Here is a 26,058-nt window from a genome sequence, read left to right as displayed (position 1 = left end):
GGGGGACTCTTTTTTTCAGGAGCGAACTGAATTGTCTCAGGCAGTAGAGGTTTTGAACACCTAACGTCACCTTTTGAACCATTGCAAAAATATGTCATTTTGACTCAAAAAATCTCCTAAACCTAATGTGGGTGCTCTTTTCCCTTTGGATTATACTTTAGGAGCAGCTCCAACCTTCACATCCGTTTCCTCTTTGCATCTGCCCCAAAGCAGGAAAGGCTGCATAGCTGTGGCAAAAACTCTGCTCTTAAGTTCCAAGAAATAGGGCCATTGTACCATCCCCAAACAGCACTTTCTGGCAGCACTGTTAAGGCCATGAGATTGTCTTACAGAATGTCCCAGAGGGAAAGAGGAGAAATGTGAAGTGTATGAGAAATCTGTCCACGCAGCCCATTCAGTCTATGGGCTCTTTCTTCATGCGTGTAAAGAACTTGGGAGCAGAATGCTGCTAATAATATTATAAGTGTCTCATATTTGTAAAGCACTTTAGAGGCTTCAAAACTGTTTTTGCAGCTATGATCCAATTTGGTCATCAAAACAATCCTGTGAGATAAGCAGAGCATGGCCTCAGCTCCGTAAGGAGGCAGCTGAGATTCGAGGAAGGCACGCAGCCGGGGAAGCAGCAAGCCCGGGCGTTCTGGCTCCCAGGGCGGCGTTCTGCTCACGCTATGTTGCGTGCGCGGAGAGCACCTTGGGAAGCCCTGCACATACACAGCCTCCCTTTTCTCTGACTTGCTGATTTTCCTGTGGATTTTTATATGTTTTCAAAGGCTGGCAATGGGATTGGCTCCAAACCGAATGACCTTTCTGATGTCACTACTCAGTACCGGGGGCTGTCATATAGGTAATGTTAACCCATGACCCCCTCCCACCCCATGCTCACCCGCAGAGATCAGCTGGGGGTTTGTCTCCTGTAAATGCATAAATACCAAAGAGCAAGGACCAGGTCTGGAGGGGGCTTTCAGAAGGAAAACCTATATATTTCTGCCAAATGTAACAATTTGGTGAGTGGAGAGGATATTTTACTGTTAATAACCCTTTTCTTTTAACTGTGCAGAAAGAGCAAATCAGGGTACTTATCAGACTTCTGGGTCAACAAATCCAACATGAAATGCACCAGAAAAGCACCAGATCTCTGAGTCTTCACCTGCCCGTTTGCATGTAGATGTGCACATGTAGATTCTCCCATGTCTCTTGTTTACTGTCTGTATGTATGGATTCATGTTGTTTATTCATGTTCTGTAGCCATACCTCTGCCTTTATGTATATGCACACATCTGTACAGAAAACTCCAAAACGCAGCACCCACTTCAGGCAGAAACAACCGAGACAAAAATCACAACCAATAGACGTTGCTGAGCCCCTCCCATGTGCCTGTATGATGGAGGCGGGTGGGTGAGAGGAGTATATGGGAAGCACAGGTAAATGCTTATGCTCAGTTGGCAAGTGTTATTTAAAAATAAAAGATGCCTGAGTGCCACAGGACTATAGAAGAGGGAATACCCAACTCTGCCAGTTGGGATAGGAGGGCTTCCAGGAGAAGGTGGTAGCCAGTTACGCCTTGACAGATGAGCCATTTGGCAGGCGAGAAAGGGCATTCCAGGCAGGAAGTAGGAAAGCTTAAGGCGTGTCAGGAGAGTGGTTGGATGTGGGTATTCTAAAGTTTCTTTCCTTCCTAATAAAGTTCTTGTTTATGAACCCTTCACAGTCATTGGCAATTAGCTCAGGATTCAAAACCACTAGAACACGGCCTGCCACAAGAGGGCAGAGCGCTGATGAGAGGCAGGACGGCCCAGTGCTGGCCCCCTCCCTTTCCTTCCGAGAGGTTCAAATGAAAGGTTTCTTCTAAGAAAGCGAGAGGGAACGGCGTGGGGACGGCGAGGACTGTGACGGTTCTCTGGCCAGCCCTGAGGACAGTGCCAGAGAGAAAGTTTTTCCCGGGTGAGAGAAAGGCATCCTCACTCAGCCAGCAGCCACCCACAGAGAGGATCCAGGGTGTGGGTAGCGTGAAGACATCACCCCACCTGGAGCTGAGCTAAAGACCTCGCAGCTCCCGAGGTCCCACACACCCTCTGCCAGGTGGGGGGTCTCTCCCAGGCTGCCGAGGGACAGAGTGGAAGTTGCCTCCTGACCACTGGGCCCCAGGCTTTACTGAGGCTGCAGCAGAAAGAAAAGCCAGAGGGAGAGCAGGAAAGCAGAGCTTATTACAGTCGAAAAAGCATGAGGTTGTGGCAGCTTTACTTAGTCTGAGCTAAAGAAAGCAGTGGCCTCACATCCTAGTGTGGGAAAACAGAAAATAAAGCAGACAAGCCAGCCAGCAGATGACAGGCAAGCTACACCTGGTGTAGTCAGGGGAGTGAGGTGATCTCCCCAACTTCACAAACAGTTCAACTGCACGGATTCCTGGGATTCAGACAGAGACAATCTTCTGCTAAAGGTTTCTCTCTGCAGCTATGGAAAAATTCAGGCATTGCTCTGTTTCTTCCTATGAGTGAGGTCCAATAAGGCCTGATGTTTCAATCTTCTGGTTCCAATTCCAAGGCCTTGTGTGCTCAATGGCTGCTGTCCCTTTAAACCCTTTATTCTAAATGTTTCAAAGACCTGCCCCAAGACCCATGTATGTTAAAGATAGGAGCTCTTAAAAAAGAAAAAAAAAAAAGATAGGCGCTCTTGGTCAGAGTCTGAGAGACAGTTTGACACTTGATAAAATATGTAGACTAGGGTTTCCCATAGTGTGTTCCATAGAACACTAGCCCCAGCCTTTTATTTTGGGGAAAATATTTCCTACTATATCCTTCCTCGGGGGAATTCACATGCATGTTAGCATACTAAAGGCTCTGAGAAGCCGCCCTACATTGAAGAAATCTGTTTAAATTGTGTCTGTTGAATCCAGTGTTTCCCTTAATCCCAGAACTCTTTCTTTGTGCATAACTCTTTCTTTGTAAATACCTATTAACATCCCCTGGGAAACGTCCATGCAGTAGACTGATCTGAGAAAAAGCAATTTTCTGAAGCCATTAAAACTTCTGGATGGGAAATATGAGGCAATTAATTGATTATAGGTAAATTAAGAATGCAAATCGAGCCTCTTCCTCCAAGGAAACAAAGTGGAGAGAGTGGACCTCACGGAGTCAGAAGGGGGAGAAGAATTTTTGGTAGGTGGGCGGCTGTGAGCAGGACCTGCAAGAAGAGGTTTGGCTGTGAATATTTCCAAGGCCCCTTGACCTGTAAGAATCACACAGCAGTGAAAGGCCCCAGCTCTGGGTAGCTTAACAATGTGGTAGGCCCAGAGGTCTCTAGAGAATTGCCTTCCCAATTGAAATGTTTGCTTGATTGGACTCATTCAAAGGACCAAAATAATATTTATCAAAAAATGCATTTCTTTGTCTTATTAATTAGGAGGTCAGTCTCATGTTATTGAAACTCCGCCAATAGATGTTATCAAGCATCTTCTCTGCATCTCTCTGCACACTGCGGGTGACTAGGGAACAAAGCCCAGCCTTTGAGCTCTTGGTGTCATACAAATTACATAAATCTGAAGGGTCTCGTGTAAACCAGCTGTTTCATATGGGTCTGTTTTCTTTCATGTTTCACACAGTTCTGATCAGAACGAGGGCTTTCATTTTTTTGTTCCTCCATATTTATTTGTATAATTCTCTCTTTTCTCCTGGAAACGGGCTCAGAGAGATTTCTGTAGCCTATTGGTCTTGATCAGCTACCTCACTTGTTTTAGAACAAAGATAGTTTTAGACAAGAAATTACAATAGAATGTACTTGATGTGTGTGCGTTTACATATATCTCTGTGTTTATATGTTGACTGAAGGAGAAAAGGAGGCAGAGTTAGAACACAGTGATTGGAGGAGGTATATGGCTTTGTAATTTCCTGCCAAGTGAAAAGTGTTCTGATTAAGTGCTTTTAGTCCAAAGAAGGAAGGATCAGGAAGCAGCTAAAGTAGTAGCTTCATACAGAGTTGGAAAAGGATCAGAAGCTTAAAAAAAGATGCCCAACCAAAGGCCAAGTGAAGTTCAGACATTGGATGGAGGTAGGAGAGAGATTCCTGAGTGAGATAGAAAGGTAGGGCTTACCTGGCTTCTTTTTCTCTCCACCACTTGAGGTTCTTGAACCTTTGACTTAAGCCCCTGACCACCATAGTGTGAAATAGTTAACTTCATTCCAAGCCTTCCTTTGAATGAAGAACAGCCAAGACTTTGATTCATGGCCTGTCCTTTGGAAGGTTATACTGGTGGGCTGAATGCTAACACTGTGTTCTCAAAATCTCTTGGCCTGGGATAATATGCTGGGACTGAGGAGGGAAGAAAGAAGGAGGCACAGAAGAAAAATAACAGTAAATACAATACATCTGAACATTGGACTTTGTTCAAATAGAAATACTTTTCTCCTTGCCTCCCCCATGTATTCAATTTAAATGCATGACAGGCAATGAAACTTTGTGTCTCTTGAAGTTAGACTGAGGGCCATAAAACTAGATGAGATGAGATGAGATGAGATGAAATTAGATCCGGCATTGGAAGGCAGTGAGAGGTCATCCCCCGAACCTTCCAGTGGAATTTACCTGACCACTGGGCAAAGAGGAGCTTATCCATTTTCTAAAGGTTTCCAGCTCAAGCTGGTTTTTAGTTACCTTTATGGTTTTTAGTTTCCTTTAGAAAGTTGATTAACCCCTGTGTGCCTCAGCTTCCTACTCTGTAAAATGGAGATAGTTCATCTTCATCACAAGCTTGTTTGGAGATGTGAGATAACTAACGTAGAGCATCTGGTTCATGGCTGAGCTCATAGTATATACTCAGCTAAGTGCGCTCCCTCCTGATTTGCTGAAGAAAAGAAGCAGCCCTCTTTCAGCTTCAAATCCTGAATTTGGGGGAACCAGCTCCTCGGGGAATTCAAATATTCTCAGAATCCCTCAAACACAAAGAGATGTCTCTGGCACATTTGACAGGTACTGATGGCATGGGCATTCTTAAAAGCTGGGGGCACCTTTTTGTAAAGCCTGTGTATTGATTCAATCTCTCTCATTGGCTTTGCTCACTCTCTACAGTTCAGGAGGGGACAGCTACCTGGAGAAGGTGACCACCTTACCGAGTAAGTAACCACCGGTGGCTTGAGGTTGTCCTCTGGGTCCATCTGACCCCCAGGCTCCCTGAAAGTGCCTCTCAGCTAAGAAAGGAGGGAATAACATCTTCCTTATGGACTGTCATTGAAATGAGAGGAGAGGCCTGTGACAGGTGACTGAAGGGGGTGGAATAAACTCTGTGTTTGGATTCCGGAGACCTGGGTTCGAGCCCTGACCCTTCCGTGTGCTGGCCAGGTGACCTGGGCCAAGTTACCAAACATTGTGAGCCTCAGATCTCCTCAAGTGGCCCAGAGAGTGTGGAGATAGTCAAATGGGACAGTGAGTATTTGCTGCACTGTAAATTATAAAAAAAGAAAGAAAGAAAAGAAAAACTGAGAGGCTCTTGTTGTCTTGGCCCAGCCTGTCATCAAGTCATTTGAGGCCCCACCTCCTCTCAGGAGCACACTCTGCCTTCCATCCTAAGCCCTCTGTGTCCTGCGCACCCTTCCCCTTCCAGATATCCTTCGGAAGTTTAACGGAAATCTCACAGGCTATGCGGTGGGCACAGGCAACGCCAGTGACACAAATGCCTTCCTCAATCAGGCTGTTCCTGGAACAAAGGCTAAGTATGGCATTTGGGGAGGGGAGGGGGCCTGTCGGGTAGGGAGTGGGAGGCATGTAGTCCCCTTTAAGGTTGTAATTCTGACCTCTGAGTGCCAAGGGGACATTTATCCATTTGCAGCAATGATTTGAGAGGTTCTGGGCCACTCTCTTCTGTGGCTGTCCCGTGACCAAGGCCGCAGGGAGGCTGCAGGGCTGGATCTTGGACAGAGGCCGTGCTCCTAGAGCCTGAACTCCCGGCCTTGCTTTCCTGTGCAGCATGTTCTAATCATGCAACTAACTGACCCACCTTAGCCAATTTTTAAAACTTACCATGGCATCATGGTACTCTCTACAGCACCTCACAAGTGGCAATTCCCCCAAAAGATCAGGGAGTACCAACCAAATGGATGGGCAAGCCAGAATCTCCAGCCTTAGAGGCTGCTTAGAGGTGCAATAAGTCACGTCCTGTCCCTCCTCCTGCTGTGGAGCTACAGGAAGCGCAGCTGAGAAGCCAGAGGCAGCTGGGGCCAACTGCTCCGCCTCCCAGGCTGATCGTCCAAGGAGGCCCCTCACCCTGCCCCTAGAAGCCTCGGCCACCTGGGTCTCCTTGCTCCTGGCCCAGCCTGGGAAGACCCTTCTTAGTGATAGAAACAGCTGGGGACAGATGGACCCACCACCAGGTGCCAGGAGATCACCATTCTGTGGATCCATCTCACACTATAACAGGGACCTAAACTAGTGAGGAGCTGGGGATGCCTGAGGTCTAGTCTTCCATGAATTCTAAACCCAGGTATTTGTATGGTGTATATTTATTCCCCCACCTCTTTCTAAAAGAAACATGTAGCTAAGTTTACCAAAAATGACACAACTTATACATAAGAGAGAAAAATCACAGCCACTGGTGGGGGGAGGAGGGGAAGAAGCAACTGTGTCAGTATGAGCCTTTTTACGATTCTTGTGCCTAAGCGTCAAACTCTCAGCTTCCCGGCAGCCAGGGTAAAAAGAGGAAGCATGCCAAAACTTTCCTAGATCTGATTTCAGAATCTACACCAGTCCTCCAAAGGAGATGAACAGTTTCCTAGCATGGAATCCTTAAAGACCCTTGGCATGTGGAGTCCTAGAAAGGAGACTATGCGTAACAAATGTAATTGTCAGTACCCTTGACTATTGCTTTAGGACAAACACACGACTGGCTTTGCAAATGGTTATTTGTTGTAAGAACTCTCCAGAAGAGGCAACTAGCTTCTTGTCCTGAGACTCAGGGTCTCTGCCAGCTCATGGTGGGGGGGAGGGGTTAATGCCATAGAAACCTCCAGTTCAGGCCCTTTAGGATGAAAGGTCTGGGCACTGTTCCTCAACAGGACTGATTTCCTCTCCTCCTCAGGGAACTTTCAAGCCAAGTCCAGACTCTGATACAGAAGATGAAAGATGACCATGTGAGTCAGATTTATGGTTACTTTTACATTGCTTTTTTTTTTTTCTTTTTGTCTGCGTCGGGTCTTCGTTGCTGCGCGCCCGCTTTCTCTAGTTGCAGTGAGCGGGGGCTACTCTTCTTCGCGGTGCGTGGGAGTCTCATGGTGGTGGCTTCTCTTGTTGTGGAGCACGGGCTCTAGGCGCGTGGGCTTCAGTAGTTGTGGTTCGCAGGCTCTAGAGCGTAGGCTCAGTAGTTGTGGCGCAAAGGCTTCGTTGCTCCGCAGCATGTGGGATCTTCCCGGACCAGGGCTCGAACCTGTGTCCCCTGCATTGGCAGGCGGATTCTTAACCACTGTGTCACCAACGAAGCCCTATGGTTATTTTTAAACACTAATTTTCTGACCCACTGAAGTCCCCAAATGGAATTGTCTGCCATGAAACCAGTGAGCCCCCTGTCACTAGAGGCATTCAAGCACCAGTAGGGCAGCCCCTGTCGAAGGCCCTCTGGAGGAGATTATGTCAGCTAGGGGGAGGTTTGTTGCTGATCACAATGACCTTGAAAATCCCTCCTGATGCTAAGAATCTGTGGTCTATAAACAAACCTCTGAAGTTCTGTCAGCTCTGAGATTCTGATGCTGTTATTTCAAGAGGGCAAGGAAGTTTTAGAGGGTTGAATGGATTTCCTAGAGCTGTGGTGTTTTTGTTTGTTGGAAATCATCAGGCATTTTCCTCCCTCTGTATAGAGAGTAAATTTCCACGAGGACTGGAAGGTCATCACGGTGCTGATTGGAGGCAGTGACTTATGTGACTACTGCACGGATTCGGTAATGCGGGCGGGCCAGACCTACTCATCGCCCTTGATTTGACCTGTAAGCCTTGGAGATCCTATTTGAGAACAGTACCTAGGATCAACCCTAGGATTGTCCACTTACACCTGTGTGTGTGTGTGTGTGTGTGTGTGTGCGCGCGCACACGCAATTCACACACGTGCACACACATGCACACACACACTTCTTGCCCCCCGAACCCTCGCGTTTCTGGCTCCACCCCCATGTCCCAGCTGGCATGAGGCAGCAAGTGGCAGATATACAGTGCTTCTATTCCCGTTTCTTACAACTCCTGAGAATTCAGAAAGAGAAGAAGCAGTAAAGCCCAAGCCCGTGAAAGGGGTACTGGACACATTCTGCTCCTGAGCTAAAGCTCTGGCTGAAGGCTCCAGTCTTCTGTCTGGCCCATCTTCGGCAACAGCGAGTAGCCAACTGTTCATCTCAGATTCTGACATGACGAGCTGGTCACAGCTGGAGGCCAAGGGAGAACGAGGCCTTGGGTCTGGAGCTGGGTGGGGAGGCTGCCCTCTCCCCCTAACCAGCTCCTCTTCTCCATCCTGTCTCTTCCCAGAATCTGTATTCTGCAGCCAACTTTTATGACCATCTCCGAAATGCCCTGGACATCCTGCACAGAGAGGTGGGTGGCAGGCTCCCACAAGCTGGACACAGCTCAAGCGTGTTGGGGGGAAGAGGGTGAAATGCCCCCTCCCCTGAAGGAGACAGACAAGGACATGGGGGATCCTGCCCTTTCCAGAGTTTGGGGCTTCCCCCCAAGGAAGCCTCATTCTATTTGGAATCAGCCCCGAGGGTCTCAGGCTTGAAGAAGGGAAGGCAGTCCCCCCACCTCTACCTGGCACATTCCCTGGTGGAGGCAGCTGGGCGGCTCCCAGGCTGGGCACCGCTCTCTGAGTGGCAGGGGGTGTCTACAGTAGGCCCGTCTCTGGTCTCCCCACCCCCTGGCATGGACAAGCCTTTCCAGCTGCCCAGGAGGGGGCGCTCTGACTACCAGATGCCTCTATGGGTTGCCAAGACTCTGGGCCTGCTCAGCAGAGTTAGCCCGGGTCGGGCTGGAAGGAAACAGTCAAGGGCTAATGTCCTGGCAAATGGGGCACCTACCTCACCAAATTGAAAGCTAATGGATTTGGGGCTTCCCTGGTGGCGCAGTGGTTAAGAATCCACCTGCCAGTGCGGGAGACACGGGTTCAAGCCCTGGTCCAGGAAGATCCCACATGCCGTGGAGCAGCTAAGCCTGTGCGCCACAACTACTGAGCCCACGTGCCACAACTACTGAAGCCCGTGCACGTAGAGCCCGTGCTCCGCAACAAGAGAAGCCACCGCAATGAGAAGCCCGCGCACCGCAACGAAGAGTAGCCCCTGCTCGCCGCAACTAGAGAGCCCGCGTGCAGCAACGAGGACCCAACGCAGCCAAAAATAAATAAATAAATAGATAAATTTTAAGAAAAAATTTAAAAAAAATAATACCAAAAAAAAAAAAAAAGAAAGCTAACGGATTTGGGTTCACTCACTGATGGCTGAATGAGCTGAGCCCTCAGCATTTAGACTCGGGTCTGCCATGTTGTCCCACTCCAGGAGGCCCATTCACGCTGCTGCCAATGTGGGTGGCACAGCCTGCAGGGCCCTAGGTGGTCACTTTGGTGTCGACACCTCCCAGAACCCAACTCAGGGACCCCGGAGCCAGATCCCACTTCTTGGGGCCCTAAGGCAGCTTGTGAAAGAAGCCCCTCAGCCCCTCTCTCATCTGAAGCCTCTCCCGTAGGTACCCCGGGCGCTGGTCAACCTCGTGGACTTCATGAGCCCCCACGTCATGCGACACGTGTTCCTGGGGAACCCCGACAGGTGCCCGGTGCAGCAGGCCAGGTAGGCGGGTGCTTGCTGGTCTGGCTCACGCGGTGGGGACTCCTCGGGGTCTCTGTGACTTGGTCCGTCCATGTGTGCAAGTCTGTAAAGGGGTCTGTGCCAGGACCACCTCCTTCTGGGGAGTTGGAGCCAGGGCCCCCGCTTACCAGCCTCAGGGTGCCAGCGAGAACCTCTGGGATACGGGGAAGCCACGGGGAAGAGGTCAGGGCTGGGACAAACGCTAGTTCTCAGAGGCGGTGCAGCCGAGCCTGTGAGAAAGAGCAACATATAGGGATGTGTCCACAGGTGGTGGACGCGTAACGGAAAGCAAGGGAACGGTCCCCAAGATTCACTTACCTTTGTGGGGAAGGAGCGAATTGGGGAAGGACACAGGGAACTTCCAGTTGGGAGTGTTTTGTTTCTTAAGCTGCGTGAGAGGTGCAAGGTGTGTGTTTTATTATTCTTCCTACATTATATATCCATATACTCATTTAACAAATACTTTGTAAATTTTGCTGTGCACCAGGTACTATTCTGAGCGCTCTAGAGATATCTTTGTTAACATTAAGTGTATTTTATGGATGTGAAATAATCCATAACAAAACAAAAGGGGACACAGTGGGGCACTAGTATGAACTCAGGAGGTGTCTGAGGCATGAGCATCAGGGGCCCCGAAATACCAGCTCCAGTGCCAGAGCATGCACTTGTACTTTATTTCTAAACGCTGAACATTGGCTTTTCATTGTCTAAATTCACGTGTTCAGCGTAATTTGCTGCAGGCCCAGGGCCTGTGGTCCAACACTTGTACTCTGTTAACGTGAGGGGGTGCCCGTCCATGCACCCTCGGGACTTTGTGCATCCCCCGTCAGGCCTGAAACCTGCCCTGAGCAGAGCCTCCTAAGCCAGGGCTCCAGTGAGCGCCTCTCCCCGCCCCATGCAGCAGTCTCTGACCGAAGCTTCTGCTCTGGGTCCTCCTGCCTCCCCCTCTCTGTGCAGCATTTTGTGTAACTGCGTTCTGACCCTGCGGGAGAACTCCCAAGAGCTGGCCAGGTTGGAGGCCGTCACCCGAGCCTACCAGGTAAGACCAAGAAGGTCTCTCCTCCCCCTCGATGAGCACGCCAGTCCAGAGCCCCCCGGGGGAGGCACGCGGGGAAGGGAAAAGCTGTTCAGGCTTTGAGGGGTAACATCGCCCTCCAGGCCACTTCCTGGCTGACGTGTCTCAGGCACCCCAGTTGGAGTCATCCCCAAGGAACCCAGGTGGCAGAGTCCTCATGGCTGAGCTGTCCTCGGTGGCTCAGCCCTGACACTTGCCCTGAAGAGGGCGGCGGCCCTAGGTGCCCCATCGGACTCCCTTTCCCTCCACTGCACCCTGGAGGCCCAGCTGTCCCCCCAACCTCCCACCTCCCCAACAGGCAGGCCACGCACGAATGGGGAGGTTGCAGGTCCCGAGCCTGGGGGCCCTCTGGAGACTCTCCCTAGGTTTTTCTGTTCCTTGCGGGACTTCCTGCCCAGCCCTTGCGGTCCACTTGCGGTCCACTTAAAACCAAAACCAAAAGGTGGCACAACCCATATCCAATACTCTGGAAAGAGATTTACCATCAGGTGTGTCTGTGTTCTCAAGGGAAGAACTGAGTCAGCCCACCTGTTGAGGGAGACGGGGACAAAGACACTACCCACCCACCCCCACCCCTGCCCCAATGGGCACCTGGAGCCCCAGGGCCCGTGCAGAAGGCACCCATGCGTGTGTCCCCAGAACAGCATGCGTGAGCTGGTGGAGTCAGGTCGCTACGACACGCGGGAGGACTTCTCCGTGGTGCTGCAGCCCTTCTTCTACAACATCCGGCTCCCCATCCTGGCGGTAGGCTCCCTGCCCTCCCTGACAGGGCTGCCAAAGGGAGGAGAAAATTCAAGGCAGAAATGCCAAGTGCTGCCGTGAGAGTGAGAATAAATGGGGCAGACCCGGGCAGATCTCCAGCTGCTGGTCTGGTGGGTACAGCTTCCCCGAACATCAGCGCTGCATTCCCAGAGGCAGCCCCACGTGAGATGTTCTCATTACTACTCATCACAGCCTCCATTTTATTGAGCACCTACTATGTGCCAGGCACTGTGCGCACCATGCATCAAATCTTCACAACTGCCTTTTGAGGTGAGTTTTATCATCCCCACATAACAGAGGCTCAGAGACTTGAAGCATCTTCCCTAAAATCATACAGGAAATCAGGGACAGAGGTGAGATTTGAACACGTCCAATTCCAGACCATTCACTTTCTGCCCCACAGCCAACACTGCAGTTATAACAGAGGGTACCGTTTCCGCCCCTGGCTCTGCTCTCCACTTGACACTTCCACTCTGAGCAGGAGAGCTCTGTGAATGGACCAGGGTGGGCACTCAGTTCTCTCTACCTGGGCCTCCATCCCAAGGGCCTGGCCTACCTGGAGGGAAGCCAGAGGAAGCTTTGGGCACCTAGGCTTTGCCCAGGCCTGCCCCAAGGCTTGGCCTCTTCTCCCCACTAAGGTCTCTGGGACCAGCTGGCCAAGGGCTGGGAAGTAGCTTTTCCCAGCTGGCTGACCAAGACTTCCTCAGGGACTAGGATCTCATTCCCTCAACCGTGGCATGGGTTACATACACGTGCCTAAAAATACATATAGCACTTTTTTAATTTAAGGGGAATTGTGGGACCAGAAAGCAGATTAGGGGTTTGGGGTCACTCAAGGCTATTGATCTGTGGGACTGCTCTGATCTCCCTCTCGAGGTGAGCAGGGCCTTAGGAAGCCACAGGCTGGGAGCACCCTCGGGGGAGGAGGGCATTGAGAGGTCAACCCCAGGGGTCAGGCCCACCAGCTGTGGCCCACTATCCACCCTCTGCACCAACGGGATCTTAAGGACGTCTGTTTCTCTCCTTCAGGATGGGCGCCCGGATGTGTCCTTCTTCGCCCCAGACTGCCTCCATCCAAATCAGAAATTCCACTCCCAGCTCTCCAGAGCCCTTTGGGTCAATATGGTAAAATAAGTGGGATGTCCCTGGTTCTCTGGGATTCTAGTCTAGAGCAAAGCACCAGGCCCCCTAGAATGGAGCTTATTCCTGGCCTCCCTTTGCAAGCAAGATACAGAGGAGCAGTGGCCGGCGCATCTGTGGAAGTCTGTATAGAACTGAAAATACGGAGGGAGTCCTTACGATTCCAGGATCAACCGCCTCCCCTCTTGTGGGCTTTGAACTGCGGTGCGGGACTCTTTACATGAATGCAAGGCAGAACCCTCACGTTTATTTAATATTTTCTATGTGTCAGCAGCTGTTCTAGGCAGTTTAAGCCATGTTATCTCATTTAAGCTTCTCAACAGCCCTGCAAGAAAAGTCTTAGGAGTTTATGAAGAAGCTGAATCCTACAGAAGCTAAGAAACTTGCCCAATATCCCACAGCTGGCAACTGGCAGTGCCAGGAGTAGAAGCCAGACCCCCTGAAATCAAATTCTGAGCTTTCCCCACTGCAGGATGCCCTGCCAGGGAATGTTCACTTCAGTGGAAACAAATTAGTACACGCATGTCTCTCTTTTCTTCCTCAATCAGCTTGAACCACTAGGAAAGAAAACGGATACCCTGGACCTGACGGCAGATATACCCCTCCCCTGCCCTGATCAGGTAATGAGGGAGGGCCCGCTGTGCTGCTGTCCAGAAACCCAGAGCTCAGACCCCACCCATCCCCTTCACCCCGCACCACAGCTTCCCCTTTGCCCATCTTGCCCCCTGACTGGGAGCGGATGGACTTCGGAGGATGGAGGGAAGTGGAGGAGAACAGAGAGGGTAGAAGAGGGTACAGAAGCACCTGTGTCTTTGGGAGAGGCAGGTGGCAGAGGAGGCCTGGGCCCAGTAGAGGGAGAGGAGCAGGGTGACAGATGTGGATTCTTGAGAAGCGGCGTTAAGAAGCCGGAAGGTGGCAAGACCACTCATTTCAGCGGCGGCACGCGGGGCAGATGGGAAGGTCTGGCTGCAGGTTGGAGGCCTAGCAAGAAGCCAGCTGGGCTCAGAAGCTGTGGTTAGTGGTCGTCGAGCCTGGATGGGGAATGTCCGGCAGGGAAAGGGTCAGAGAGGAGAGCCCTGGAGCTGGGTGGGGGAGGGACAAGCAGGCCCGGCCTTGCCATGACTGGGGTGAGGCTGGCTGGGCTCCTTTTAAGGAGGAAGATCTAAGTGGTTGTTAAACCTGATTTCAGGCCCAGGGGTGGGGCAGGTTCACGTGCCCATTGCCTTCAGCTCCCTCTTCTAGCCGCTGTCTTATGGCTCTTTAACCAAATAAGGCTGAGGCCAGAGAGCCCTCAGAGGCAATAAAAGCAGGAGAGGCTGACCCAGTCTGGGAGGCTGGGTTTCCCACCTGGGTCGGGCTGCTTCGCCCTCTCGCACCCCCCCCAGCTGAGCAGGGAGAGGACCTGCAGCTCCCCCGTGTGTCTGCCAGGGCTCCAGAGACAGTGGGTAGTCCTGCCTGGTATACCCCTCCCTGTCTGCTGCCTTCCCCACCGCAGTCTCAGGCCCAGGCTCAGCCTTGTGTACCATCAGCTTCATCAAGAGGGTGGGAAGAAGGGATGCAGGAGTGAAGGCAGTGGTAGCAGAGGGCTCAGATGCTGGGTCCAGGGCTTGGAGCAAAGGAGATGGTCAAAAGATGTAATAATCAGTGCAATGTGGGCAAGGTCCTAGAGGGCCCTTCTGTGCCAGGTGTAAACCCTTTAATTGCTAGATCCATGTACAGTGAGTTCTGGGGGAGGGGCCAGGCAATCTGGGTAGTGGGGGCATTCGGAGAGCAGAGCAGTGGCTGTAAGCCATACGGGGGTAAGTATTTCAATATTTTAACAACCCATATGGCCGTACTGAACATCAGCCATGGAAAACCCTCTCCAATCTGCCAATTCCCCTTCCATTAAATAGTAAAAGTAATAACAACCCATTCCAGGGAGCCGTCATTTGCTCTCCTCCTCACAACTATCTGTTAAGTACCAGGTTGGAGCCTAGGCACTGGGGCAGGTAGAGCCCTGTCACCATAGGCTTCAAAGTCCCAGACCAGGCAAGGAGCCCCAAAAGGCTGCTGCTTCACCCAGAATCTCAAGCCACATTAGGCTCCGCTCCTCCTCCTGGACAGAACCTGACTGAGCCATTGGTGAGCAGAGGAGAGCAAATCCAGCCTCCTGGAACCGTAGAAGCCCAGCCTGGGAGAAGCGGTTGCCAGGCAACCCCAGAGCACATTCCAAAAGGATCCATCTGTTGGCCAGCCCAACTTCACCGCACCAGGCAACGTAGAATTCTGCATTCCTCAGGTCCCATCTGCTCCCTCCCATGTGCCTTGGAGCTATATAAGAGTCCACCAGCAACTCAGTGTGAGCTGACAGGGGCCAGGCAGCACATATTTTAATCCTAGCTGAGTCTAAACATAGAGGCAGCAGGGAGGACCCAGCAGGGAGGAGGGGGCAGGGACGGACGCAAGCATTGGGGAGCTCTCTCAGCTTCCTGCCTGCTCCTCCCCCAGCCCCAGTCAACTGCAAGTGCATTCTGCCCAGCCAGGTCGGGCACTTAACAGTATTCCGTGGATTTCTGTTAGATTTCAAGGTTGGACAGGATTTTATGGCCAACTTTTGATCAGTTGCTCTGTGGGCTGTGACTGTTGTCCCCTTCCTGCCTTCATGGCCTCTGCCCACTCCTTCCCTAACCCAGGGCAGCTGGCCGTGGCTCCTCCTCAAGCTTTGAAGAAATCAGCCAAAGATGAGCAGAGTCCTTTTTCAGCTCTTATTTTTCTTGCCCTCTCTAGAAGTGTTTGTCAGAGTTAGCCGCCTCCTCCGTGAATTTATTCCTCCTTGCATTTGCAGATGTAAAACCACCTTGATTGTTCTGTCTTTCTGCCCCCTCTCATCTCTTTTAATGACCCTCCTTCCTTTCTCCCAGCACTGAAAATGTGGACATTCTCCAACTTCCATGTCTCAGCCCTATTCTCTTTTCTCTTTCTTTAGGTCCCCTCACTCTGAGATCTGTCCATTTCCAGGGTTTCCCGTTAAATTTCTTTGCCTAGGATCCCCCAACCTGTGTCGTCATTTCTTACTTTTTTCCCCAAACTTGGGCTCTATTTCTAACCCTTAAGAGATCTTTCCCCCTTGGTTGCCCTCTATGGTGTAAGCTTACCCAGAAGGCAGATTAAATATATGATCAGGGTACCCACAAAATGGGGGAACCAGGGGGAAACACGGAGAGACAAACTGAAATAATTTCAAGTGATATTTCATCCAGTCTTTCATCTTGAGAAAAAGCTGAGGTTTGTTGGATTCCCTTATACTTACTTTATTGTTTAGCAGTGTTTCTATTTTGAATTACATATGGGGTCTATTATCTTTTGAATGCGTTGGACTTCTAAATCTCCCATTCCTGCCCTGACCTCCTCATCATCTCAAGCTCAACATATTCATTCAAAAAATAATGTTTGAGTAACAACGTCAAAATAGGACTGAAATAGTTGTCTTCCCAAACTCTCTGATCCTTAGGGCTTCCTATTTCTGTCCATATTGTCGTGGCTGTCGGAGCTCTGCAGGTGTGAAACGTCAGGCACGCTATCTGATAGGATTCCTCCTAGTGCTTTTCCCGCTGGCACCCTTTCTGTTCCCACTGCCACCACCCCAGTTCAGGTCCTCATCCCTTTGTGTGTTAAAGGTCACCTGATGCTTCCCATCATAAAGCAACAGAGAATTTTATAACCTTAGGATCTCAGTGCGGAGGGCCTTGGAGTCCTGTTGAGGCAATCTCTCATGTAATAATTGAATTATTCTACCGCATCCCTCCCAAGGCAACTAGAGGCTATGGCCTCTGCTTAAACTTCCACACTCTCAAGGCAGTGCTTTTCTAACAGCCAAGTGGCTACCTGTTAACAAGTTGTAAAATCAGCCTAGTAGGTCGTGTTTGGGATGGGATGATGGTATGGGATAGGATGGGAGGATGGGATGGGGTAGGAGGATGGGATAATAATATGGGAGGATGGGATGGGATGGGACAGAAATGTCAGAGGGTGTTCCATGTACTGCTATGTCCTCCTCTCTTCTACCACTACCACCCTCCCCTGGGTCTTCTCCTCAGTTTCCTCAACTATTTATCGCAGACAAGTGTTCCAAACCCTGTCTCATGTAGTAGGTATGTCTCCTTGGAACGTGGCCCCCCCTTAAGTTGGTGCCCGGCCCTGACAGTACACACCTGGTTTGGTTCGAGCAGCACAGAACAGAAGAAGACCAGCTCTCCTTCACGGAACTTTACACCTAGTAACACTGCCAAGATGAACATGACCTTTTCCCGAAGCCGCTGACTCACGTTGCTGACTCATGTCAGGTGGCTGTCCGGGCTGTGCCCACCGGCAGGCCACACCATCTTTGCGCAGCTCTAGCTAGGAGACCACTTCCTTGTGCTGGCCTTCAATAGGCTCAGCTTTCTACTTACTGGTGTTATCAACCTAGCCTAGGAGAGCCAGCAGGCTAAATGGACTCCCTCTTCCCTCTGCTCAGCTCCAGGCCTTTAACCCAGTCTGACTCATGCACACACAGTGCAGTCAACAGTGACTAAAACAGGCCCAGGGCACCCAGGCCGCCTGTCCGCCACTGTCCTGGACCTGTTCTCATTGTTCCTGTTCTGGCCTCACTCCCCACCGCATTCCAGTGTCTCCCTGACGCCTTAGTTCAGTCTCCCCTCTCTGGCCCCTCCCTCTACCATTGGATCATGTGATGAAATAGACTCTCCAGTTTGATTTTAAGCATGTCTGGAAGGGCAGGGGGCGTCTTTGCCCTCCGGTTCTTCCCGTGGTAGCCACTCTGAGACTAGCTCCAGCCCCCGGGCCCTGTGCCCAATTGGGGCTCCCGTGAAGCGGGGAGAGAACGATAACGAGTGACCCCGCTCCCAGTGAGTCTCGTCTTTGAGGACCACACATCCGCGGCTCTTGCAACCGTTCCTCAGCAATTACTGCACTTACTGGACACACTATCCTCTGATGCTTCGCTGCCTGATGCTTCTCATGTTCTCTGCCTGACTGGGTTGTAAGCCTCTGTATCCTCCCCTCATTCTGGCACCTAGAACAGAGCTCTGAACACATGGGGCTCTACAAAGGTGGGTCATTTATTTATAGGATGCTCCCAGAGTGCCCTCGTCTGCTGGTGAAGCTCAGGGGACACTGAATAGCTTTGGCCAGAGACGAGCCTCGTTAGCCGGGGCGACATGCCATCGTAAGCTCTGTCTCCTTGCAGTGTTGCAGATGGTCCAGGGCACACGTCCTGCCCTTGGCCCTGAGTGCTCCTCTGAATCGTGTTTCAGCTAGGAATGCCGAGACTCAGAGGTTAGGAGAGACGTGCACTGCCCAGGGAGCCAAGGTCTGTGCTGAGGGCTAGGGCTTTTATGTGCATAGATTTCATCCTCCAAGGTGACTGCTGAGACCTTCTCTTCCTCATCCCTCTGTCTGACCAGCAGGGGCTTTCTCGGACCTGATCCCGGTGATCAGGAGGAATTTCCCCGTGAGGAATGGAAGGAGGCCATTGCTGGTCAGCAGGCTTGACGGGTCGGGCCAGGCTCTGCGCTCACTGCCTGCTCTCCACCTGGAGCAGGTCCCTCCTCCACTCTACCCCTCAGTTGCGCCTCATCTGTAAAGCAGGGGCATTCAAGGGTTGCAAACTCAGATGCAGTGCCAGGCAGGAACACGATTGTGTGGGTGGGATCAGGTCTGGGACAAGAGGAGGTGGTAGGGCCAGAACTGAAGGGCACACACCTCTTCTGGAAGCATTCAGAGTCGTGGTCTTCTCTCCTCTCCCTTCTCTTCCTCCTCTTCCTTTCTAAGCACCTTTCAGGCCAAAATAGAGCAGATGGGCAGTCAGCTTTCAACCCCTGGTTCGGATCTCCAATGACCTCTTCTCCAACATTCCGGTTCTTCCTACTTACTCCCATGTTATTCCCAAATTTTCAGACCATGGCCCTTCTACCCCACTCAGCACGTCTTGTGAAGGTGTTGACAGCCCTGGGCTGTTTGGCCTGATCTCTGGCTTATGAACTTCTTATTGCTTCACTGTCATTTTCACATTTTCTCATTACCTGCTTTCCCCCATTTCTCCTTTGTCTACTTCCTTCTTCGACTAACTTATCACCCACAACTGAATAGACCTAGATTCTTGACTGGGCATGTGTGAAACTGATTGTGAAATAAATAGGCGAGCAGGGAATGAAGAGGCTGTTTCACGAGAAAAAAACACAACCAGAGTGTGTGAAGCCAACCCGAAGGGGTAAGATACGTCAGTCAAAGGAGGCAAAATAATAATAATAGCAACAGACATTAAAATACATTGATGATCATAACACTTTTTGGTGAAGAGAAAAGTGCTATGATGTGAATCTCTTGCCAGAAAAATGACAAAGGAAAGAAAATCGTTCTGAGGATTAGGGAGATGTTCAATTGTCAGGGTGAAAACAAAAGCGCAGAACCCTGAATAGAACATGTATGGAACCCTTTTTAGGCATTTTATTGTGCATCCCTTGTCAAAGCTGTTCTGTAAAACCCTCTAGGGAATGAATGAAATTATGTTTGTACGGTTCTTTCTATTTAAATGCAGACGATCATGTTAAATAAATCTACAGGACAGGATTGTTAGTACTTAATGTTTCCTAAGCAATCTTCCAGGCTGTCAGATAACCTCTCCCTGTGGTTTCTTTTCTCTCTTAGGATGAACCCTTCCTGAGAACTCCCCGGAATAGTAACTACACATACCCCACCAAGCCATCCATTGAGGTAACCACTGACGCACGTCTGCCTCTCTCAGGGACAAACCATTTCCACCTCCCGGCGACTCGGGGCGTGGTGTGGGTTTCAGAGAGTTAGCTTAAGCAGAAACGTACCCCTCTTACATACTGGAAATTGGAATGTGAAGAAAAGGCTCCTGAACCACAAAGTCCCAGGATTGTCCTAACATGTTCTCAAGTGTTTACCTGATGTCAGCAACCAACTAGAGGAAGCGCCTATGGATCAGTTTTCTTTGACCTTTGCACAAACATCATTTCTGATCAGGCAGCTCAGCCTTTCAAGAAGAGATGAGGGGGAGGCGGTGGGTATGATGCACTGTCAATTTCCTGTAGTTGAGTGGGAAGAACCTCATTTCCGGGGCCTGGGCCCAACAGGAAGCTGACACATAGGCAGGTGGGTCTCCAGGGCTTGTTCGGTTCAAGTCAATCATTCTAGCTCTGAGGATTCAGGGCCCATGGCTTTAGGGACAGCTACTGCAAAGATGGCCTGAAGGATCCTGAACCACACCAGGCCTTGCAGGACTGGCCTGGTCCAGACCACATGTGTCGGCCACCAGATCGAGGGATCAACCACCAGTGTCAGATGAGCACCTATGGTTTGTCCAGTCTTGTGCGAGGGGCCAGAGGGCGTTCAGAGAAGTGTCCGCGTGGTCCTGCCCTCAGGAGTTAGAGGTCATTCCAGACTGGGCACCTACTAGGTGTCAGACACTGATTTCAGGAAGATAGAGCAGTGGACCAGACAGATGGGTCGCACCCCTCATGGAGCTTACAATCTACCGGAGGAGGCATCCAGTAGACAGCTAAGCACAATCATTTCAGATAGTGAAGACAGCTATGAGGAAGGTGATGCAGGAAAGTGAGATGGGGCAGGGAGGGTGGCATGTTCTGATGGGCTGTGCAGACCACGTCAGGCCTCTCTGAGGAGGAGAGATTCGAGCTGGGCTGTGTATGATGAAAAGACGCCGGCTATCTGGAGAGCCAGAGCCAGAGTCCCCGGCAGGACCAGGGAGTGCAAAGGCTCAGAAGTGGGGCTGAGTTGGGTGTATTTGATGAGAGAAAGAAGTCAGTGTGGCTGTGGGCATGTGAATGAGGTAGAGGTTAGGTCATGAGACCAGAGGGGTGATTGAGGGACCGATCACACAGAATCTGAATCCCTAAGAAAGAAGGTTGGACTTCAGGTGGAGCGCTGTGGGAAACTGTCGGAGGTTCTAGGAGCAGGTGATGTAATCTATTTCACCTTTTTAAAGACTCCCTGACTAGCGTGGAAAATGGATTCGGGAGCAGCAGGAGTGATTTAGGAAAGACCTTTTATAAGCCAGCTGAAGCACTGAGACTAACTTACCTGAAATTATTGAAGAACTGTTAGATGCTAAGCGCTGGGACACAAGCCCTGTGGTAATGCCACTGTCCAGCCTCTCTGAATTCTCTCAGGTTCATGTTAGCCCAACAGAGGCTTGTCCCAGGCCAACCACTGACAAAATCCATTAGAACTGAAATGTCAGCTACATCTTGTCAGTTGGGCATTGATTGATTTATCTAACATGCGTATATTTATTGGATGCCTAAATGGCGCAGGCACTGTGCAAAGTGCTGGGTATACACTGGTGAACACAGCGGTTCTGATTCTGTCCTCTTGGATCTTAGTCTCATGTGTCTTTGCTTCTGTTGCTGGAAGAGTTAAAAACCCAGGCCTAGAAAGTGGTGGGATTTGTTTCTCTTTTTTAAATACCTTGCTACTTAAATTAGCCACAGACAGGCAGCACCAACATTACTTGAGAACTTGTTAGAAATGCAGAGTCTTAGGCAGCACCCCAGTCCTGCTGTCTCAGGATCTGCATTTAACAAGACCCACAGGGGATCCGGGTGCCCTGGCGTAGGGTGCCAAGTACAGTTCTTCCCTTGGGACAGACGAGAGCGCTCCAGTTCCAACCTGGGTCTGTTCATCTGCATGGGATGGGCTTGTCTCTGGCTCACCAGTTCTCTGAGATGTTTCTAAAGTGCTCACGGCTATAGAATTTTTTTAAATTGCATCTTCCCCGGATATTTGTCATCTGCACACAAACGTGTTCTTGATTTCAGTAGAACTCCCACACAGAAGAAGGACTCCATCCGGGTGATGAATTGAGCAGTTCCTTGGAATAAACTAAATTACATCAGATTAAGCAACTAATATTTAAAGGAAGTTTCATTTTTGCTCCCTTGTGAGAGGAGTGTTTTAACAAGGCATGTCTTCCTCATCATCTGACCAAATGAAAGAGACAAGCTTCCAAAGCCTTTGGCAACCACATGCCTAGAGAATCAGTCAACCGGACAGCACCTGTGTGTGGAGCCCTACTGTGCACTCAGCCCTACTGGGCTTGTCCCTCAGGCCCCGCTGGGCACGTGCAAGCGTCGGCACTAGGGAAGGGACTCTATCTCTCCCCCAACTTCTGCGCCCTCTGCTTCCCTCCCTATCCCCTCCTCCAGCGCCTGGCAAGTGTGCCTTATATTCCAGAGACAAGAGAATTGGACTGAAGGTATCCAGGTTATAGATGTTAATTTATATACATACAAGGAATTGGTTGGCTATTAAGTTAAATACGCCAAAAGAAATGATATGCACATATTCAGAAATGATATGCAGAAACCAGAAACTTTGCAATTGTAAAAATTTCACGTTACTGTCCTAAATATATTGTAATTATTGTTTTGGTCCTAGTACTATAATTAGTGTCCATTAGTTGCATGTTAAATGACACCACCAAAACCCACATGGAACCTCTTATTAGGCATCCAAGTCTGTGTTCCTTTGGGAGACCACCTGTTGCACACCTTCACTGTTTTCTCCCCTGCTTTGGATGACTGTGGACTCCATTTAAGGGTGCAGATAAGTTGAGGTGGGAAAGAGTGTGGGTGTGCATGAGTGTGTCCACACATCATGTGTTTTGTGCATGGCGGGTGGGGAGAGACCTATTTTCTCCTCTCTGATTCCCCTCTCACTCCATCCACAACTCACAGCTCTAGCCTCACACGATCCCCTACAGTAACATAACTCCAGCCTCCACCGAGAATTCCTTAGCTAGTTCTTCCTGGGCTGAAACTAACCTTGCTGCACAGTGAGTGTCGGGCGTTGTGTCTTTCCTCCTGTTGATTTAGAACTGGGGCAGTGACTTCCTGTGTGAGGAGTGGAATCCTTCCAACAGTGTCCCCACGTCAGGTGAGTATAAGCATCATCAAGGGCCTTCAGTCAAGGGCCTGGCTAAGTGTCAGGTTGTTGGGAGAACCACAAACACACCTTGGAGCCTTGAGCAGGTCTTGCTGATTCCCATGCAGTGCAGACCTTGATCCCGGGTAGCCCATGACAAGCTAGGCTGCAGCGCTGCTGGGCTCCCAGGCTCTCCACAGACCACACTTCTCCTCTCGGCTTAGTCCCAATGGCAGCCTTTCAGACCTCCCTGCCCAGTGAGGTAGGTATATTCAGGGATTGGGGTCCTCTCTACCTGTGCTCATGACCCACCCGCCCCCCCCCCTACCCAGCTGGAACTTTCCTGGACCACTCCAGTGTGAATTGGGCTCCTCTCAGGATGGATAAGAGCCATCAAGCCCCATTACCTTCAGTGCCTTACTTGCTCCGAATAGATGGAAAATACAAATTTTCTAAAGCCTTAGGCTGGAAATAAGTTTAATGGGAACCTGTGGGATAAGAACAGAATCTCAGACTCCTAGTCAAGTTAATAGTTTCAGAGGAAGACCTCCACTGACCATCCATCTTTCTTCCTGTCTCCCTAGTCCATGAGCTCCGACCAGCGGACATCAAAGCGGTGGCTGCCCTGGGTGACTCGCTGACTGTGAGTGCTGAGCCGGGCCCGGCCCTGTGCGGAATCAGCTCTTCCTCCACGTCAGCTCTGTGTGCAGCACTTAGCTGAGAACATACCTGTGTCCAGCAATGAAACATAGCCAGGCAGCCACAAAACACCACCAGGCAATCTAGAATGCCCTCCCCTCCACCCTTCCACAGCCCGGCTCAAATACCACCTCTTCACGGGGCCTCCCCTCCATCCCCTGATAGAAGCCGTCCATCCCCCTTCCCCACTGTTCCCAAGCATTTCATCTGCGTGCGTTAAGGCAGCGGTCCCCAACCTTTTTGGCACCAGGGACAGGTTTCATGGAAGACAGTTTTTCCACGGACGGGGGAGGGGGGCAGGGGATGGGTTCAGGTGGTAATGTGAGCGATGAGTAGCGGTGGGGAATCGCAGATGAAGCTTCACTCGCTTGCCCGCCGCTCACGTCCTGCTGTGCGGCCCAGCTCCTAACAGGCTTAGGACCAGTACTGGTCCGAGGCCCGGGGGTTGGGGATCCCTGTGTTAAGGTACTTATCCAAGTCTGCCTGCCTTTACCAGGGAACTCATCTCCTTCACCCAGACTCCTAGGGTGGTGGGTCTTACCCACACACTGCCCAGCACTCGCTCACCGCATTTAAAGATGTGTTCTTGGGGGCAGAGGGGGCCCAATACCTGCACATAGCACAGTGTCACTAAAGGAATTGTATTGGCCAACTATTTAGCTATTGTCTGTGTGTGAGACACTCTGCTAGCAATTCAGAGGGAAAATAAGTATGAGATGTAGTCTTAACCCTCTAGAAACTTGTCCAGCTGGGGAAATAAAAAAAAACTTACACAGAAGGAGGTATGTAATCATATAGGGGACAAACAGGACTTGTGAAATCAGGTATTCATTTCAGTGAAGAAAAACTTCTCCATACGTGTGTGAGTGTGTTTTAATTTTGCTATGAACATGGGGAAAGCTGTGGAAGGAAGGATACACACCAGGCTCTTAACCATTAATTGATCCTGGTAGTGTGTATATGAGGGTAGGAGGTGAGGAGGGGTTGTAGAACCTGTAGCAGGAGGCAAGATTATTAAAGTAGGGGTAAATTATTAAATAAATCATCTTTGTATCATTTCACTGGTTATAGTGAATGTATATTACTTTTGTAATTTTCAAAGAGGAATATTCTCTTTTTTTAAGATAGGGGCTTTAGAAAGCAACTATACTCCAATAAAAATTAATTTAAAAAATAGGGCCTTTAGAAAAAGCGTTATGGAGGAGGCAGAAATTGACAAAGGTGTTAGAGAATGAACTGGAGACTTCATGGCTGGAAAGGAGGAACTTTAGCATTCCCAGAAAGGATGGAGTGGCTGGTAGTAGGCCGGTCCAAGGCCCTCATGCTTCAGATCAACTTGTTTAGACCTGAAGGTTTGTGTGGACAGGAAAGGAGGGGGTGAACAAGGAAAGGAAAGTGGAAACCAGGTCATGGTGAGCTCAGAATGTTGGTGAAGGGGTTTGGCTCTGACCCTGTGAGTAAGAGAGACCCGCTGAAAGGTCAGAGTCAGGGGGAGGCGTGGAGCAACAGGTGTGCTTGGCAGAGCAGGTGAGATGGGAAGAGAGACTGGAGACCGTGGGGTCAGGTGTAGGCCAGAGCTGTCCATGAGGAGGAGATGAGAGTCTCACCTGGAAATATGGCAAAGGGAACACGAAGAAAGGGATGGAAGCCAGAGAGGTTGGGGAGGAAGAATCTTGCTTCTTCCACAACTTGATTACCGGTTGCGTGTGGAAGACTGGGAAGTCAGGACGACTCCGAGATTAAGTGGCCTGGGGAAAAGCTGGTACCATTTTCAGAAAAGGTAAATCCAGGTCCCAGCTGCTACACCAGGGCAAGAGGGCCCCTCCCCAGTGCCCCCAGCCTGCACCTGACCCAGCCCAGCTCTAGAGCCTTCTCTTTGCCTTTCAGACAGCGGTGGGAGCCCGACCGAGCAACTCCAGTGACCTCCCCACATCCTGGAGGGGACTCTCGTGGAGGTGAGGGTGTTCTCCACTCACCTCTGTTGATGACGCTCCCACAGAAGCGTGGGTGGCGTGTTTCCCGGTCACCCCTCCAGAGATGAGGCCGGGTACTCGAGGCCCGGTGCTGGGATGCAAGGCGATGCCCTGCTGCTTCTGTTATTCCTAAGGGGGATGGGAAGCCTGCCCCAGGGCAGACTCTCTGGTTCTGACTCAGAAATATGATGACCTGTGATTTTAACAAACGTGCTTTCTCTTCCCCAGCATTGGAGGGGATGGCGACTTGGGGACCCACACCACACTGCCCAGTAAGTAGCAACACGGAGAGGCACCATCACGGGGCCATAACAACCCCTCGCTGAGGCCAGGGCCCTCCCCCTGAGCGAGGGAAGAGAAGGTTGTCTGTAAGGAGAGAAGTCAGCCTGCCCTGGAAAGACCCAGAAGCGTCCTGCCCACACCTGTGCCCCAACACTGCACGTCCATCTCCCTCTCACCTGTGCTCTCTGCCCCTTCCCTCTTCAAAGACATTCTGAAGAAGTTCAACCCCAAAATCTTCGGCTTCTCCACCGGCACCCGGGAGGAGACGGCCGGGCTGAATGCAGCAGTGGAAGGGGCCAGAGCTCAGTGAGTAGACGTGGGTACCGGAGGGACAGAGGCGGGCAAGGCTGAGAGATCGGGGACA

The 26,058-nt window shown here is 50.7% G+C and overlaps 1 protein-coding gene across 1 annotated transcript in view; it reads left to right on the top strand.

The window, feature by feature from the left end:
- PLB1 (phospholipase B1) overlaps window positions 1-26,058 on the top strand; it is a 125,169-nt gene that overhangs the window by 80,449 nt on the left and 18,662 nt on the right. The window contains exons 33-49 of the mRNA XM_007191426.2: window positions 771-844; window positions 5,059-5,102; window positions 5,591-5,699; window positions 7,061-7,112; window positions 7,833-7,913; window positions 8,488-8,553; window positions 9,694-9,794; window positions 10,770-10,851; window positions 11,527-11,631; window positions 12,679-12,774; window positions 13,338-13,409; window positions 19,480-19,545; window positions 22,692-22,752; window positions 23,325-23,383; window positions 25,327-25,394; window positions 25,641-25,684; window positions 25,901-26,000. Coding sequence (XP_007191488.2) covers window positions 771-844; window positions 5,059-5,102; window positions 5,591-5,699; window positions 7,061-7,112; window positions 7,833-7,913; window positions 8,488-8,553; window positions 9,694-9,794; window positions 10,770-10,851; window positions 11,527-11,631; window positions 12,679-12,774; window positions 13,338-13,409; window positions 19,480-19,545; window positions 22,692-22,752; window positions 23,325-23,383; window positions 25,327-25,394; window positions 25,641-25,684; window positions 25,901-26,000 — 1,280 coding nt within the window. The remainder of the gene's footprint in view (window positions 1-770; window positions 845-5,058; window positions 5,103-5,590; window positions 5,700-7,060; window positions 7,113-7,832; window positions 7,914-8,487; window positions 8,554-9,693; window positions 9,795-10,769; window positions 10,852-11,526; window positions 11,632-12,678; window positions 12,775-13,337; window positions 13,410-19,479; window positions 19,546-22,691; window positions 22,753-23,324; window positions 23,384-25,326; window positions 25,395-25,640; window positions 25,685-25,900; window positions 26,001-26,058) is intronic.

This window comes from Balaenoptera acutorostrata, chromosome 12 (genome assembly GCF_949987535.1).
Source record: "Balaenoptera acutorostrata chromosome 12, mBalAcu1.1, whole genome shotgun sequence".
NCBI classification, from domain to species: Eukaryota; Metazoa; Chordata; class Mammalia; order Artiodactyla; family Balaenopteridae; genus Balaenoptera; species Balaenoptera acutorostrata.
This window is presented reverse-complemented; position numbering and strand designations above follow the sequence as displayed.